The 17,797-nt window shown below is 43.4% G+C and overlaps 1 protein-coding gene across 1 annotated transcript; it reads left to right on the plus strand.

Annotated features, from left to right (window-relative positions):
• The first annotated feature begins 738 nt into the window (after positions 1-738).
• LOC116693472 (succinate dehydrogenase assembly factor 3, mitochondrial) lies at positions 739-16,793 on the plus strand. The gene is made up of 2 exons (XM_032522474.1): positions 739-1,078; positions 15,750-16,793. The coding sequence occupies exons 1-2, from the start codon at positions 902-904 to the stop codon at positions 15,942-15,944; spliced, it is 372 nt and encodes a 123-aa protein (XP_032378365.1). The 5' UTR covers positions 739-901; the 3' UTR covers positions 15,945-16,793.
• Positions 16,794-17,797: the final 1,004 nt, after the last annotated feature.

The raw sequence follows: 17,797 nt of genomic DNA on the forward strand, positions 1-17,797 counted from the left end.
CACAGTCGGGGCCTCCGCTCTCACCCGCTGCGTCCCCTGTATGTCTCCTTTATGTGTCCTTTATGTCTCCTTTATGTCCCCTTTATGACAGGCGGAGCTAGAACACACCCATCCTGAGACCATCAAGGGGAAAGGGTGTAATACTACCAGCATGGGACTGTAGTACATGGTGCTAATGTTGGACCCTGATATAAGATACAGTATAAGGGTCAATGTAATAGTAGAGAAAGTAATAATATGTAAAAAGGTCATTTATGCAAAATGCGTGGCAAAAATACTAGGGTGTTATGAAACAAGAAGGCTTTACTTAATCTGGACTTTATGCAGCCTCGTGTATTTCAGCATTCTTGTATTGTATTGAATGTGAAACTGTATGTTGTATTGCTTATGATTTCTTGGACAGGTCGCCGTTGCAAATGAGAACCTATTCTACCTGGTTAAATTAAAAAAATACAAATTCAAAATTTTAAATTCTGGAAGGAGTAAACCTTACCCATTTTAGGGTTAAAAAAACCTTGATACTACTGTAGTCAAACAGAATCTGTTGACCTGTGTGAGAAACGAAGTAAAAAAATTATATTTGTGGGAGGGCATCTGGGAAAATGTATAGATACTTCATTAACTCCAGAGAAAATAGAAAGTGTTTGTGTTGAATGTTTTTTCGTTAATAAATCTCGAGTGTATACTGCTTCCGGCCGGTAGGTGGCGGGCATGCGCCCTTTGGCTCGTTTGAACCAGAAGAAGAAGGTTCCTTTCCGGGATAAACAAGGACATGTTTTGAGTAACTATCCTTGGGAATGTCTTGCTGTCTCTGTCCTTTAACGCCGTTATGTCTGTCCGCTGTTAACAGTTGAATCAAACAGTCCCTGGTAGGCCCCGTTAGTCTGCGGTCCTCGACGTTATGGCGGCTTCCGCTCATGTCTCCAAAGTCCGGTCATTGTACAAGAGGATTCTGGTCCTGCACCGGTTCCTGCCCATCGATTTGAGAGCCCTCGGGGACCAGTATGTGAAGGACGAGTTCAGGAGAAACAAAGGGGCGTCGTCCGAGGAGGTGAAGTGCTTCATGACAGAGTGGGAGGTAAACCGTTTCATACTTAGAAGTCGCACCAACCAAACCCCATTCATAAATCTCTCCATTTAACCCTCATGTTGCCCTCATGTTGCCTTCATGTTGTCCTCATGTTGCCCTCATGTTGCCTTCCATGTTTTGCCTTCATTGTCCTCATGTTGCCCTCATGTTGTCCCATGTTTGCCTTCATGTTGTCCTCATGTTGCCTCATGTTGCCCTTCTCATGTTTGTCCCCTCATGTTGCCTTCATGTTGTCCTCATGTTGCCTTCATGTTGTCCTATGTTTGTCCTCATGTTGCCTTCATGTTGTCCTCATGTGCCTTCATGTTGTCCTCATGTTGCCTTCATGTTGTCCTCATGTTGTCCTCATGTTGCCTTCATGTGTCCTCATGTTTCCTTCATGTTTCCTCATGTTGTCCTCATGTTTGCCTTCATGTTTGTCCTCATGTTGTCCTCAGTGTGCCTTCATGTTTGTCCTCATGTTTGTCCTCATGTGTCCTCATGTTGCCTTCATGTTGTCCTCTGTTGCCTTCATGTTGCCTTCATGTTGTCCTCATGTTGCCTTCATGTTGCCCTCATGTTGCCCTCATGTTGCCCTCATGTTGCCTTCATGTTGTCCTCATGTTGTCCTCATGTTGTCCTCATGTTGTCCTCATGTTGTCCTCATGTTGCCTTCATGTTGCCTTCATGTTGCCCTCATGTTGCCTTCATGTTGTCCTCATGTTGCCTTCATGTTGTCCTCATGTTGCCTTCATGTTGTCCTCATGCTGTCCTCATGCTGTCCTCATGCTGTCCTCATGTTGCCTTCATGTTGCCCTCATGTTGTCCTCATGTTGTCTTCATGTTGTCCTCATGTTGCCTTCAGTTGTCCTCATGTTCCTCATGTTGTCCTCATGTGTCCTCATGTTGCCTTCATGTTTTTCTCATGTTGTCCTCATTTTTCCTCATGTTGTCCTCATGTTGTCCTCATGTTTGTCCTCATGTTGCTTTCATGTTGCCTTCATGTTGGCCTCATGTTCTTCATTTTCCTTCATGTTGTCCTCATGTTGCCTTCATGTTGCCCTTATGTTCCCTCATGTTGTCCTCATGTTGCCTTCATGTTGTCCTCATGTTGTCTCATGTTGTCCTCATGTTGTCCTCATGTTGCCTTCATGTTTGTTCTCATGTTTGCCTTCATGTTGTCCTCATGTTGTCCTCATGTTGTCCTCATGTTGCCTTCATGTTGTCCATGTTTCCGCCATGTGCCTTCATTGTTGTCCTCATGTTGTCCTCAGTGTTGCCTTCATGTTTCCTCATGTTGTCCTCATGTTGTCCTCATGTTGTCCTCATGTTGCCTTCAGTGTGTCCTCATGGTTGTCCTCATGTTGTCTTCATGTTGCCTCATGTTGTCCCAGGTTGTCCTCATGTTGCCTCATGTTGCCCTCATGTTGCCTCATGTTGTCCCTCATGTTGTCCTCATGTTGTCCTCATGTTGCCTTCAGGTTGGCCTCATGTTGTCTCTCATGTTTTCCTCATTTTGCTTTCATGTTGCCTTCATGTTGCCCATGTTGCCTTCATGTTGTCCTCATGTTGTTCCTCATGCTGTCCTCATGTTGCCTTATGTTGTCCTCATGTTGTCCCATGTTGCCTTCATGTTGCCTCATGTTGCCTTCATGTTGTCCTCATGTTGTCCCCATGTTGCCTTGATGTTGTCCCCATGTTGTCCCCATGTTGTCCCCATGTTGTCCTCATGTTGCCTTGATGTTGTCCTTATGTTGTCCCCATGTTGTCTCCATGTTTTCTTCATGTTGACCTCATGTTGCCCTTTTGTTGCCTTGATGTTGTCCTCATGTTGTCCTCATGTTGTCCCCATGTTGCCTTGATGTTGTCCTCATGTTGTCCCCATGTTGCCTTGATGTTGTCCTCATGTTGTCCTATATCAATGTTCTTTTTAATTACCCAAAATATAAAAAAGTAAAAAGAATTACATTTGGACAGGAAGGCAACACAAGGGTTAAATTTTACATGATTGTTGATAGGCTCACTGTTCTACTCTATACTCAGACCCACATATTCATCTTTTTTTACAATGAACTTACTAAACGCCACCTCTTACTTACAGCACAATGTAATAATTCATTAGTTATCATTAGCCTCGTTATTCCCTGGTCATAGCCAACATGGTGGACAGAGGTATTCAAGTGTCTCCTGTGGATTTCTATCCCAAATTAGCCACACCTACCATTCATTAAATGTATCTAGTCGTTTTTTTACGAGTTAATATTTTTTACTTTGATTAAGAAGGATGCATTATATTGGTAGATTTCAAAGGATGTTTGTTCTCAGTGGGTGTTCAAGTAACCCACTTCAATACTAGCATGGTCCTCCCAAACTCTGGTCCCTTTCATTAGAACAGAGTCTGGCTTTCACTCCCGGATGTGAGTCGAGACCAGATGTGTGCCGAGTGCAGATGTGTGCCGAGTGCAGATGTGTGCCGAGACCAGATGTGAGCCGAGACCAGATGTGAGCCGAGTGCAGATGTGAGCCGAGTGCAGATGTGAGTTGAGACCGAGTTGTGGGCCTGAGTGCAGATGTGAGCCGAGACCGATATGTGGAGCCAGTGCAGATGTGAGTCGAGACATGTGAAGCCGAGTGCAGATGTGAGTTGAGAACAGATGTGTGCTGAGTGCAGAGTGAGCCGAGTGCAGATGGTGTGCCGAGTGCGATGTGTGCCAAGTGCAATGTGAGTCCCGCGATCCAGATGTGAGACGCGATGCAGATGTAGCCAGTGCAGATGTTGATGCCGAGTGGCAGATGTGAGCCGAGTGCAGATGTGAGCCGAGTGCAGATGTGAGTCGAGAGCAGATGTGAGCTGAGTGCAGATGTGAGCTGAGTGCAGATGTGAGCTGAGTGCAGATGTGAGTCATGCATGCTCAGATTTAAACAGTTTACGGCATAACGTGTCATACTGAAATTAGTGAAAACCATGAAATAATAAAGTTTTCTCATTTCAAACAACAGAAGATGGAAATCCTTTTAGAAACATTGTAGCTATCTATGGTTGTTTGATGCTAACGTTAGCTCTAAACTCCATTCCACTGACAGCCTTTGTTGTGTTTGATGCTAACTTGTAGCCAGCAGTGAACCAACTTGGTTAAGTAGGTCCATTTTTACTGGGTTGACATTCCAGAAGTCTCTCGTTAACATCTTGGAGGCTACTTGTTGCAAAGTGGTGCAAAGTGTTGACTTCCTTGAAGGCGGGTCCTCTGTTAAAGTTTAGAACTACTGGATCTGCTCCGAGCCACTCTGGATCTGCCCTCACCAGTCGCTACCTTTTGGTCGTGACATCGGCTCAGCATCACCAGCATTCCCCTTAAGGCCTCTGTACAGGCTCCGGTCCCGACCTGGCGCGCGCCAGTGAGATCTACGTCATTTTGACGTCACGTTGGCGCGCGCCAGGTCGGGATTTAAAGTGCCCCACCTCCTCTTCTTGAGTCTGAGGGGAACCAGATGCCAGGACTCAGAGTGACTGCAGGTCTCTCTGGTAAACGTCCTGGGTTAACATCACTTCTTCTATGGTGAATGAAAGGCTCGATCCGAACAAGTAGCTCATCCAATCGTTGTGCAGACATTCTGAAGTATTCAAAGTGCTTTTCTTTGCCATTGTTTACCTTTTTCTTCTTCTTTTAGTCCGTAGAAATAGCAAAGTCGGTAGCCTTTCCTCAGTAGCTCCGCCTCTTACCAGATTACATATCAGGCCTAGGGAATAATCAGCTAATTGCGGCCCTGTTAAAAAGCATTCATATATTAATCAAATATGGGTGCTACATGCTGTTTCAAAGCCCTGTGTACACTGTTGGGGATAGTTCTAAAAGGTTCTGGTGGATAAATGATAAATCATTGATTTCTTGGGCCTAAAAGTGGTCAAATTGTAAAATATTGAGTCTGAATCAGCCTATAAAATAGGCACCTTAAGGGTGTCCATTGTAGAGTGTAAGGTCCACCTGAGGTGCCCCCACATTTCACTGAAAATGACTGGGGACATGAACTTGTTGTCAGTGATGGCTGCTGAATATGTTTACCATATTTCATCTCTAACTGGGACAATGAGGAACCGATTGGTGGGATTACTGTGGACGAAGTAGACACACACAGTATTGGCAATTTGGTTACGGCACCCAATGGTAACTTTTTATTTCAGTACTTTCACTCTGTAGTACTTTTTTTTTTTTTTTTCAGTTGTAAAAATAATTCCAAACCTATTTACATGGATAGATGGATGGATGGATGGATGGATGGATGGATGGATGGATGGATGGATGGATGGATGGATGGATGGATGGATGGATGGATGGATGGATGGATGGATGGATGGATGGATGGATGGATAGATAGATAGATAGATAGATAGATAGATAGATAGATAGATAGATAGATAGATAGATAGATAGATAGATAGATAGATAGATAGATAGATAGATAGATAGATACTTACTTTATTGATCTCCAAGGGGAAATTCAGGGTCCCAGGATCTTAAAGACATCACACACAACATACACATACATCATAAACAGCATGATAAAATGACAAATAAACATGAAAAATATGGACAATAAAAGAAAAGATACTAAAAAAAGCCACATGGCTGTACTAAGGATGTTTAAGCATGAGACACTGGACAGGGACAGGGGCAGGGACAGGGACTGACCCCTTGAGTCAGTCTGCATAGTAAGGTATGGTGCTCTATGAGAGTGTGTGTCATAATATGTGTGTTGTGCAAATAAGTCCAATAATGCAAGGATAAAGCCTAAAGACCAGCATTAAATATGGACATCGTGAGAGAATAATGTAGACATATTGTAGTAATATAAAAACTGCAAGGATGAAGTTTAAAAAAGTCCAAATTAAATATGGGCATTATAAAGGAATAAAGTAGACCGCAGGATAGACACAAAGGGATGGATGCTTCACTTGTCATGATGTAGTCTTTGGCGACTTATTCATAGACAGTAATAAACAGTATGAATTATTATAGCCGTGTTATGTCAGCCCTTCACCACATGAGGGCAGAGCAGCTTCACTAACCAGTGAGTCACACCACGGGACTGGAACGCATATTAATAGTTAGGTTATAGTTTTCACCTACAGCGTAAATCTGCTTACTGCTCAACATGTGTTATTGTTGGTAGTTTATTATTATTATTATTACTATTACTATTATCTTCAGACAGTTAGGAAAGGTCTGTAGGGAAGTAACTTTCACTGTCCGCTTTAGGAATGTTTAATATTAAATATATCAGAGATAATCAGATCTTCTTGGCCAATATTACCTTGTTATGTAAACAGTGAAATAATGAGTTGTCATGTTAGAATGCTTTTAAGTAAAAAGTACCGGTAACAAACATTTTGGGGTCATTTCTAAATGAAAACATCAACCTGGTGCATTCAAATAAATAGTTGAGGGTTGCTGCTTGCCTGTCCAATTTACAGCATATGTTCTCATAAGCATAAGAATGCAAAATTGGTATTGTAACTTAAATGTCCCTAACGTATTGGATATTGATTCCAACATGTAATCAAATCGGGACCTGGTGAATCAGAGTCAAATAGTTTCAGAAAGTCCTTGGTACTCCCAGTCCTGGTATGTTGAAAAGAAATTGGCGTCTGCGGCAGGGTTGTGCGGCGGTGTGAGTGTCATCAAACGGCCCGTGTGTGTGACTTCCTGTTGTGTTCTTTAACCCCCCCCCCCCCAATGCACAAGTAGACGTTATGTTTCAGTTACTGTTTTCCGTCAGATTGTGGCTTGGTAGCGTTGCATTTCCCCCCCGAGTCATTTCCTGGTTCTCCTGCTCCATGAACAACATGAACTTCTCCTGCTGCCGATGTCCCACCGTGGTCAGAAAGACCAGGGGAGACTCTTTGTTTCTCTCACTAGGACTCTAGAGTCTGAACTCGCTCCGGAGCTAATCGCTGTCACTCGCTCCAACACCCACCCCCCACGCACACAACATGCCGGACCTGCTATTCTCTTAAAGAGATGGATGCACACACCAATTATAAACTTCAGACCACTCACGTAGCTTAGGACAAGAGCTCTGTGTGGAGCCTTGACAGAAGCATCAATCACGCTTTATGGCCCAGAGCCTGACTCTAGCATCAGACAACCTACCTGGGTTCATGTGGTGATGGGGGATCAGTATATTTGCGACTCCTCCTCCAGTTCCCAGAATAATCATGAGACTATGCCAGGTCCTTTCTGTATGTCACTATGGGTGAGAGCCAATGTTTTCCAGCACAATTATGCACCGCTGGGGACGGTAAAGCACCCATCTGCAGCCAATCTGCCTAATGAAGTAGATGGTGATTGCAGCTGGAATCCCTTTGTCAGTGCAGTAGCTGTGAAGCCACCGGGGAGGAGGTAGGCTCTTTCATTATGCCTCACTGTATCAGTATGCAGAGTCCATTTGCTTTGGTCCCAGTCGGGATGACTTGGCGTTTCATTATATACGCACTCTTTTGGCTGTGTTTTTTTAAATGGAAAAAATCCTAGGCAAAACTTAGTGTGACTAAAACCTCTGTGTGACACTCATGTCTGGATTTGGTTGGGCATGTACAGAGAAATGACACTAAGGTCTCTGCCTAATTGCTGGATAAACTTAGCCAAACCAAAACAACAAAAAGCCAAAGTTGTCCATGATAAATCGGTGAGTCAAACACCTGAGCTGGACTGCTGGCCCCGTGTGGACAGATACTCTCATGGCGCGAGTTTTAATAGCTTATTATTTTAATTTTAGGTTCGCTGTATTGGCCAAATGGGGAACACCAGTGAAACCTAAATGATGTATGGCGTTCATATTCAGAGCATTGTAAGGGGGGGCAGCTCAGGTCTCGAAGGTAACTTTTCCCAGAGCGTGTGTGTGCTCCTAAATTAAAAAAAAAATGTATTGTAGCTGTATTTATTTATGTATGTAATTATTCATACTTAAAACTGCTTTAAACAGTATATGGTTTAAGATTAATGTATTGCCATTATACAACACAGGGTTGCACAACAAAATGCAATATATTCCCTTTATGCTACACAAAGAATCTGTGCATTACTGTAGTGCATTTTCATAAATGTGCATGAGGAGGAATGTAAACAACACACATACACACATATAGTGCGTGGCACTATCTTTGTGGGGACCCATCATTGATCATCAATCATCAATGCATTCCCTTGCCCCTATCCCTCACCTTAACCATAACCTAATTCTAACCCTAATCCTAAAACCAGGTCTTAACCCTCAAACAGCCCTTAAAAGTTGTGGGGTCCAACATTTTGACCCCACAAAGCTGTTGAGACCCCACAAGTATACTGAACTCCCGGTTTGTGGACCCCATGAATATGGTTAAACAAGAACACACACACAGGAACGGATCGATCCAGCTGATTCTGTGTTTGTTTGGAACAAAAACCCAAGTCTCCAAACAAGTTGTGGTTAGACGATAAGATGAATGAATCTCACAATCAGCTCCCCACAACATTTCTTCTTTTCCACATTTTCCACGTTTAACATTATAGCAATGGACATGGTGATTTTCTGTTCTTGCTGAACTAAAAAGTATAGGAAACCTGATTTAGAATTGCATTCCATTTCTGTATATGTAAATATACATGTAGGCTATATGTGTACAGTATATTAGGGCTCTCACTCAATTAAATTATTCACGATTAGTCGCTTGATTGGCCATAGTTAACTCGTGAGGAATTGCAAATTAATCACATATTGTTTATCTGTGTGAAAACTAAGTGATAAGATATAGTTTTTTAACTGTCTGATGTTACGGGAGTTTTTGTAAAAAATCGCAATAAAAGTTGCGATGTTTTTTGTGTGTTTGTTGCGGGAGACAAAGAAAGTTGCAAAAAAGTTTAAAAATTATTGCATAAATTAAATATCAACATGTCTGTCAGTTGGTTGTTGAGGTGTGTGTGTGTGTGTGTGTGTGTGTGTGTGTGTGTGTGTGTGTGTGTGTGTGTGTGGGTGTGTGTGTGTGTGTGTGTGTGTGTGTGTGTGTGTGTGTGTGTGTGTGTGTGGTAAATGTGAGATGTTCGAGTCAACACGCGTCTCGTCAGAAAAAAGGCTCTCAGAGTCACATGCTCCACAGAGTCTGGCACATGGGACTGCTGGGATTGGTTGAAGTCAAGGGGAACTCTGGTTATTGGTCAAATTTGCAAAAATGTTGTGATTGGTTGAATTGGCGTTAAAATCCTGGAGGGACTCATTAATACACATGAAAATCTAATTCCCATACATACCAGTTTGCACCATTTGCTGTATTTGACAGTTATTAAGAACACAGCAAAGTGCATTATGTAATGAATATAGCAGAGCTCTACCAAAACAAACTCTCACCTAACTGTCATTCCCCCCCGTCCATTCTTTCGAAAGCAGGCTGTATCTCGGCGTCCTCGGAAAAATACCAAGGAGTGGGAACAGACGACGGGCAGGACTCCAAATGAGATTATGACACTGAGTGTTCACTGTGTAATCCATTTATTTCAGATGCACCCATGGGAGTTTGAAAACTCCCATGGGTGCCTCTGAAATAAATGGATCAAAATAAATAAATGTGCTCTGTTGGGCAAGCAAGCTTTCCCCAAAGAGAAATGTGTTTGTAGGGAACAAAGGAAAAGATGAGGGAGTATTAAAATGCAGTGAAGAGATGTCGAGATGTTAGCAGTAAAACACCTGTAGAGGATGTGATGGCCAAAGCCCAAATGGATAAAAAGCTTAAATTCGCCATATGGAACACTGATCATCAGCTGAGTCATTTAACAGTTTATTGTTATGAGAGGTATACATATTTAATTTACCCAGTTAGATCTTGCCTTTGGTACTCCGAAGCTCAAACTGTCCATACAGAGGATGAAGAGGACACCCTAAAATCGTTGCTAGGTAACATTGTTTCAAAAGACATTGAGTACGTTTGGGGGGGGCAGTAGCTCAGTCCGCCGGGATGTGGGTTAGGAACCGGAGGGTTGCTGGTTCAAGTCCCCTTACGGAGTGTGGATCAGTAGCTGGAGAGATGCCACTTCACCTCCTGGGCACTGCCAGCTGCCCTTGAGCAAGGCACCGTACCCCCCCAACTGCTCAGGGTGCTGGTCCAGCTGGCAGCCCCCCCCACTCTGACATCTCTCCATTAGTGCATGAATAGGTCCTGAGCATGTGTGTGTGTGTGTGTGTGTGTGTGTGTGTGTGTGTGTGTGTTCCAGGCCTGTGTGTGTAGTGATTACTACCAAACAGAGTGTAAATTGTAATTTCCTCACTGGGGATCAATGAACAGTATATATTATTATTATTTACATGCACACTGTTAATACGAATATGACAGTTTTCCAGTCATGTATGCAGCATATTCTGGTTGGATATTCAGAATAAGGCCTTGTTCTGAACATAGCATTTTGAGATCAGGACATGTGGGATATTCCGGTATTATTCAGGTTTTAGAGGCATTCTTTAGATATGTATACAGTGCGTTCAGAATAGAATATGCATCTCAAACTGGGTTTTTATTCAGCTCTGTACATTGCTATGGTTACTGTACACAATTCAACCAGCCGACAGTTTAATATAAGAAGGAGAAACACAGCTACTTTTAAACATTATTAAAGACTTGGATATCAGCAGGTTACATCGCTATGCCGACTTGGTTTGAAAGAGGGACGCTGTGTTCCACCTCTGGAACTCAATCTTACTTTGCACCCTACAAACGGGAATATTACTGGAATATTCCCTTTCATTACCCGTGTGAACAGCTTAGTCGGAATATCGTCTTTTTCGGAATAAGGCCGAAAATCCGAATATTGTGTGCATGTAAAAGTAGTCAGTGAGAATTTGTGTTAATTAATCATGATTTTAATATTGACCAACAAATTTGTGATCACGATTTTTCCATAAACAGTCCTACCTACAAGTAACATCTAAAATAGTATTAGGCCGTTTAGGCCAAAGTAGTAAAAGTAAAGTTTTAAAAGAGTACATTCTGTCACGGTTTAGATTTGTATTAATGTGCAATCAGAGGCGTTATCATGATTCCCAAAATAAACTTTGATTTCAGAAGGTGAACAACTCAAGTAAAGTGCCCTCTTCCTACACAACAGTGTAACGGTCGTGTCGCTCTGTTGCAAAGGCTATTCACTTCCTGTTTTTTTGAGGTAGCAGTACGTAACATTCTAATAAACGGAACAAAAAGAAATCAGAGAGGACAAGTCCGTTGCAAAGGCTTAGGTTGTTTAAAAAAAAAATACACATTCTTGAAATCTCTGAAGTAAATTGCAGTGTGATTAAATACACCAAACAATCAACCAAAGATGAAATAATATGTTGGAATCCTTGTTTTTTGGATATTATTTTTTTGCCTTTTATTAATAAGATAGTACAGATAGACGGGAAGGATCCATCTCACTGTCTGCATGGGGTGTGGACACTTCCCCATCTATCACCTTTTTGGGGATGGGGCAGCAGATGTGGGGTCCGCCGCTGCAGTTACCCCACCCGAGGGCTTCTTTGTTGCGTGTGTTCAGCCTCGGGGCTCGGGGGTGTGGTGAACACGCTGTATGATTCCTCCTGCCTCGCTGTCAGCGTGCTGAGTTTTAAATCATCAGTGGTGGGATCCTCCTCGTTGGCAGGGAGCTAGTCGAGAATGGCCGTCTTCATTGTTTTCGTTGGTCGTCGTCGACATGTTGAGGCGTGACGCGTTACTGCGAGCAGTCAAGAAGGTCATATTTCAGTAGCGGTGGGAGTGGTCTTTGTTCACTAGAATGATCACATGTGTCGGGTTGACAAGACCATGTATGGTGGAGTTACTGTGACAACTATTTGGTTCTGCCCGAAGGCTTGCTCCAACCTAAGTCAAATTCCTCGTATGTGTCTTCATACCTGGCGAATAAAGCTGATTCTGATTCTGAAGGCGATGAAAGAGCAGAGTAAAAAAAAACACAAAAGCAAAGTTTAAACACTGCGGGGAAGAAAAGCCATGACTTTGAGGTGCTTTCCCGCCACCACGTGGTCGGAAGTGGTCTCATTAAATCCACCCGGGAGCGGTTGCTGAGTACAGTACGGCACCTAGTGGTAAAGGTTGGCATACCGGTCCGTTCTTTAGCATAATACAGAACCGGTTTTAAGATGTAACACTAGCACGAGCCTACAGGCAGAGCCCTGTTAAAGCTGTAGTGAGTAGTTTCTGTCGCCCCCATGAGGAATTCAAAGTAATAACAAGGACACCGCCGGCTTATCCACATGATACAAGCCTTCTGTGATCACAGACCACCCCCACCACTCCTCCACACAGATGCTAGTTGCCAAGGAGGACACAGAATTAAAAAAACATAGACTCCTCAGAAGAGGTCCTTATCTTCACTCGAGTTTCTGCCGGACGACAATCTCCTGAACATAGCCGGACTGAGACATCCAGAGAGAGTTGTGTGGAGATGATAGGCTTGATTAGCTTGTCATTAATATCAAAAAGTCACGCACTATAGCTTTAATGTTACGAATCCAGATGCAAAAGACTTCTTCAAAAAGTCTTTGAATGCTGAAGTAAGCATGAGCACTGGGTCACGCTGTGGTAGTGTTCCTTTAAGATGCCTCTGGAGGATACTTCCCCTTGGCAAATGGTCAACATAATTACATTATGTGCAGGAGAAAAAACCCATCTCTGAGATAAAATGGATTTATTGCTTAACATTGACGTGCACAAAACCCCGAGATGCGTTCAGAATGGACAAACATCAGACAGTCGCTGTGCGCCCATGTCCAAGTGCTGGACAGTTCCTCAGCAGTGAAGCAGACGGAGGTGATTCACACGCACCACTGACAGCACTGACTCACCACACAACTAGACCCTTCACTCTGTAGGATCTGGACAGCTTGGGTCTGAGCAATATCAATACTGTAAATCAAAAAAACCTAACCTTGAGTTTACTATACAGTGAACCTTCATATTTTTAATGTTGTGATGACTAGATAGGAATAAGAAATGTGCAGTTATGTCCTATGGTTGGACCTATGACATCAGTGGTGCTAACCATTGATGTTCGGCTTGACCGCGGTGCCCCGTCCTCCTCTTCCATTGCAGATCTCTTACCGCATCACGCGTGAGACAAGCATGGCTGGTTGTCATAGCAACACGGCGGGAAACTTTCGTGACCTAATGCGACACACACAGAACGTGGAAGATGTGTGTGATTCTTTTGTCAGAAACGCATTTAGTTTCTAAAGAAGCTGGAGGCATCAAAAAATAAAAACCCGTCTGTCGCTAGCGGTGACGACGCAGTGATTAGTGACGATTCTCTCCGACCAATCAGCAGTCTGCAGTTTATCACGTCACCTTTTGGTGTCGCCTCAGCAGCTTGGAGCCTGGACTGAGGTGGTACCAAATAAAGTACCTGTTAGCAGGTACCAGGGACGTTTTATCAGAATGAAAACCGTAGCGGTGACATGTAATCGCCAGGTCATCACCGTCGTCATCACCGTGGTGACGTCGACCTGGAAGAGGCGTCAGCCCTGGCGGGTGTTTGACACACCTGATGAAACAGATTAGTGCAGTGTTGCTTAGTCATGAATTGTTTATATTTTTAGAAAAATACATAAGATTTGAAACCATGTTTTATGGGTCTACAATAAAAAATATCAATGCATGAAAACTAGTGCTGTCAAACAATTCAAATATTTAATCATGATCAATCGCATTAATGTCATAGCCTACTGCAGTGTTCAAGACCCCCCCCCACATATAGCCTAGATAGTGTTCAGACCCCCCCCAGCATATAGCCTACTGTAGTGTTCAAGACCCCCCTCAGCATATAGCCTAATGTGTGTTCAAGACCCCCCCCAGCATATGCCTACTGTAGTGTTCAAGACCCCCCCCAGCATATAGCCTACTGTAGTGTTCAAGACCCCCCCCCAGCATATAGCCTACTGTAGTGTTCAAGACCCCCCCTCAGCATAAGCTAATGTAGTGTTCAGACCCCCCCCAGCATATACCTACTGTAGTGTTTCAAGACCCCCCTCAGCATATAGCCTACTGTAGTGTCAAGACCCCCCCTCAGCATAAGCCTAATGAGTGTTCAAGACCCCCCCCAGCATATAGCCTACTGTAGTGTTCAAGACCCCCCCCAGCATATAGCCTACGTAGTGTTCAAGAACACCCCCCCCAGCATATAGCCTACTGTAATGTCCAAGACCAACAGCATCAATTTGAGAATTTACCCACCGCTACATTGTACAAATGGTGATTATAGGGAAAAAGAATTCATCACATTCCTACAGAGATGCTAAATACTTATTTTTTTTGTTTGTATCATACTTTATTAATTCCACAAGGGAAACTACATTTTACACTCTGTTGTTAATACACAAAGGCCTGAATTCCACACACATGCTCAGGACCTATACAGTTACTAATGGAGAGATGTCAGAGTGGGGGGGCTGCCCATGGAAAGGTGCTGTGAGCAGTTTGGGGTTTTGTGCTTTGCACAAGAGCACCTTGGCAGTGCCCAGGAGGTGAACTACCACCTCTCAAGCTACCAGTCCACCACCAGACTTTGGTCCATATGGGGACTTGAACCAGCGACCCTCCGGTTCCCAACCCAACTCCCTACGGACTGAGCTACTGGGACGTAACTTGCCAGATGTTGAAAAGGTTTTTTTTTTAAATGCCAAAGTGTCCCTGATTTCAGGCTGGGAGTGTCTTGGTCTGAGCTTTACATTCATTCAAAGGAGAACATGGTTGTTATTCTATATTCCTCTTACCATCAACAAAAGCCAAAACCAACGATGTGTTAAACCTGCGGACTTCACTGACCTGTCTGTGGCAGGTTGATTGGTGTCTGCTGACGGAGGCTCAGCATATCAAACGTTACTCCAACAGGAGGAGGTATTAGTTGGGGACTATTTTCAGCAGTGGATTAATCCACATTTGGTGTTGTAGTGAGTGTTTGGGGCAGCATGATGGTGTGTGTGGGATTGAGTCAAAAGAAACTGCTGTGTGTGTGTGTGTGTGTGTGTGTGTGTGTGTGTGTGTGTGTGTGGTGGGGGGTGTGGTTGTGTGTGTGTGTGTGTGTGTGTGTGTGTGTGTGTGTGTGTGTCACAGAGAAATACGCCTTATGAGGCTTTGGAGGAGACATTTACTGTTGATATGACTCAGCACATGGGATTTAGTTACAAAAAAAGAATATCTTGTCTTCCAACAGGTGTGGACTAAACCCTCTTATTGTTGTGATAATTTATTACATAACCATTAGGACGGGTATCACCAGTGATTTCCCGATTTACAGGGTCCTGATTCAGTTAACTTTGTACTTGTCTCTTCTGTTGTCAGTCTCTTGGTGCATTCAAGTTATTGTATATTGTTTTTTGTTGTTTAACTGCAATTTACTGGGGAAATAAGTAATTATTGTTGAAAGTTTTATTTCAAATTTAAAGTTTTATTAAATCATATCTTAATTCCCCTTTTTGTGCTGATCCAAAAACTGATCTGATGGTGAGTTTTGGGACCCGTTCCACCCCTATCTGGTACCGTGTGTTCCACCTGTCACACTGCGTGATGTGTTTAATGAATGGGAAAGTGGAGTTGGGGTGGAAGACCAGGTGCTAAACAACGCTGCTATTCCTGTCCTGTCCCCTGTCCTGTCCCCCCCCACACCCTTCACAGAAATACAAGGACACCCTGCAGACTCAGGTACTGCAGTCAGCGGGGAGGCCCCTCAGCTCAGTGAAGTTTGGGGCCGACCTGTCGGAGGGGGCCCTCAGCAGCTTCCAGGACGACCAGATAGGCCAGCTGTACGAACTCATGCTGGAATCCACCAAGTCCAGCAGACAGTTTGACATCCAGGAGGACAGCAAGTGAAGCAGCGGGACACAGAACTTTACCAGAATATTACCTGTGAGTGCTTAACCCTTGTGTTGTCTTCCCGTCCACTGGAGGACATCTCTCCATCATTAAATGCCAGAAATCAATGTGTGGTAACCGTGGGGATTCTCTGCACTACTGTATCTCTGCCTTACAACTAAATGAGATTACCTGCGCCCATCTGTGCACCCATGGGCATGCTGGTCTTACAGGAAGGTGTGTTCAGGTGCATTCTGGGAGTATTGTTATCTCGCGGCAGCAGAAAGTGATATAACGCAGGTCAATAACGCAGCATTTCATTGTTATTTTACCGGTTATTTATTAAAATGTGCCCAGCCACGGCCCAGAACACACCTGATTAATGAAGACAGGAAGCACGACCCTTTTGAACCCCGCGTCTGGCGCATTCACCCTTTTGACCGCTGTCAAACTTGCTAAAATGGATCTGGACACGCCCTAAACATATCAAATAATAGCCTACCTCATTTTTAGTTGGAAAATAAATTTTGTCCAGTTACAATTAGTCATGATTGAGTAGAAAATCAGATACTATCAAAGTTTAATCAGGATACTGTTTTTTTTTATCTCAAATGCTATAAAATGTAATAATAAAACATGCTAAATTCAGTGAAAGTAGAGATCTGATAATGTTTTATTTGCGAAGAGTTTTGTATGGAACCATGTTTTATTTTTTGCTTGAAAGAAACCCACATTTCTCAAAATGAAACTTTCAAAACTGGTCGAGTTCGACCTGAAGACAACAGGGGGGTTAAGATGATGGGTCTCAGAGGCCGAGGAGAGGCTTTTAAGGATATGTGGTTGTATTAAAGTGCTGCTGGGTAAAAGCCTTGTGTTCCCGTGCTTGTTTTTTTACCGTGACATAACAGAGGTCCCTCCACAGGTGCATGAAGGTTTCACTGATTCCTTCTCTTAGTCAGCTAGTTCACGGCCGTGAAGAAAAGGCCCCGGGGTGCGTCTGCTCGCCAGAGGCCCCCAGAGCTCCCATCCGCCATGCTCTGAGCCTCGATGATGAGGTCAAAGCTGTTAAAAAGTCAACTCATAGTTGTTGAGAGAGAGGGAGAGAGGCTTTGTTGTCCACGGTGTAAATGTGTTTTCCCAGGGTTTGGGACAGGTCCTCCCAAATATACATACAGGACATACACATACAGCGGCTGCGTTTCATTAGTCTGTTCAACATGCCCTCCTTCCCTTCCCCACAGCCCTTGGTATGACGTTGGAACATACAAGGCATGGAGGCTCCATGGACAGCACAGGGAAATGAAATGGAACGCACCTGTCCTCGTTCCCTTTCAGCCCTTTACAGATCGAACTTTACAGATCAAACTTTACGGATCAAACTTTACAGATTGAACTTTACAGATCAAACTTTACAGATCAAACTTTACAGATCGAACTTTACAGATCAAACTTTACAGATCAAACTTTACAGATTGAACTTTACAGATCAAACTTTACAGATCGAACTTTACAGATCAATTTTTACAGATCGAACTTTACAGATCAATTTTACAGATCGAACTTTACAGATCAAACTTTACAGATCGAACTTTACAGATCAATTTTTACAGATCGAACTTTACAGATCAAACTTTACAGATCGAACTTTACAGATCCATTTTTACAGATCAAACTTTACAGATCAAACTTTACAGATCAACGGCCAGTTGTAGGCTTGGCGCTACTGCTTCAAGTGTGTTTTTATTATCCTTTTTGTTTTCTGTTAATAATCACATTCTTTCCCAGTTTTTATGTCCGTTCTATGTCTGCTTGTGTCATGCGGTGTCCTTATTGTACAGGAGGACTGTTTCTTGTACAAATTGGCGCAATAC

Source organism: Etheostoma spectabile, chromosome 8, assembly GCF_008692095.1.
Source record: "Etheostoma spectabile isolate EspeVRDwgs_2016 chromosome 8, UIUC_Espe_1.0, whole genome shotgun sequence".
In the NCBI taxonomy this organism is placed as follows: Eukaryota; Metazoa; Chordata; class Actinopteri; order Perciformes; family Percidae; genus Etheostoma; species Etheostoma spectabile.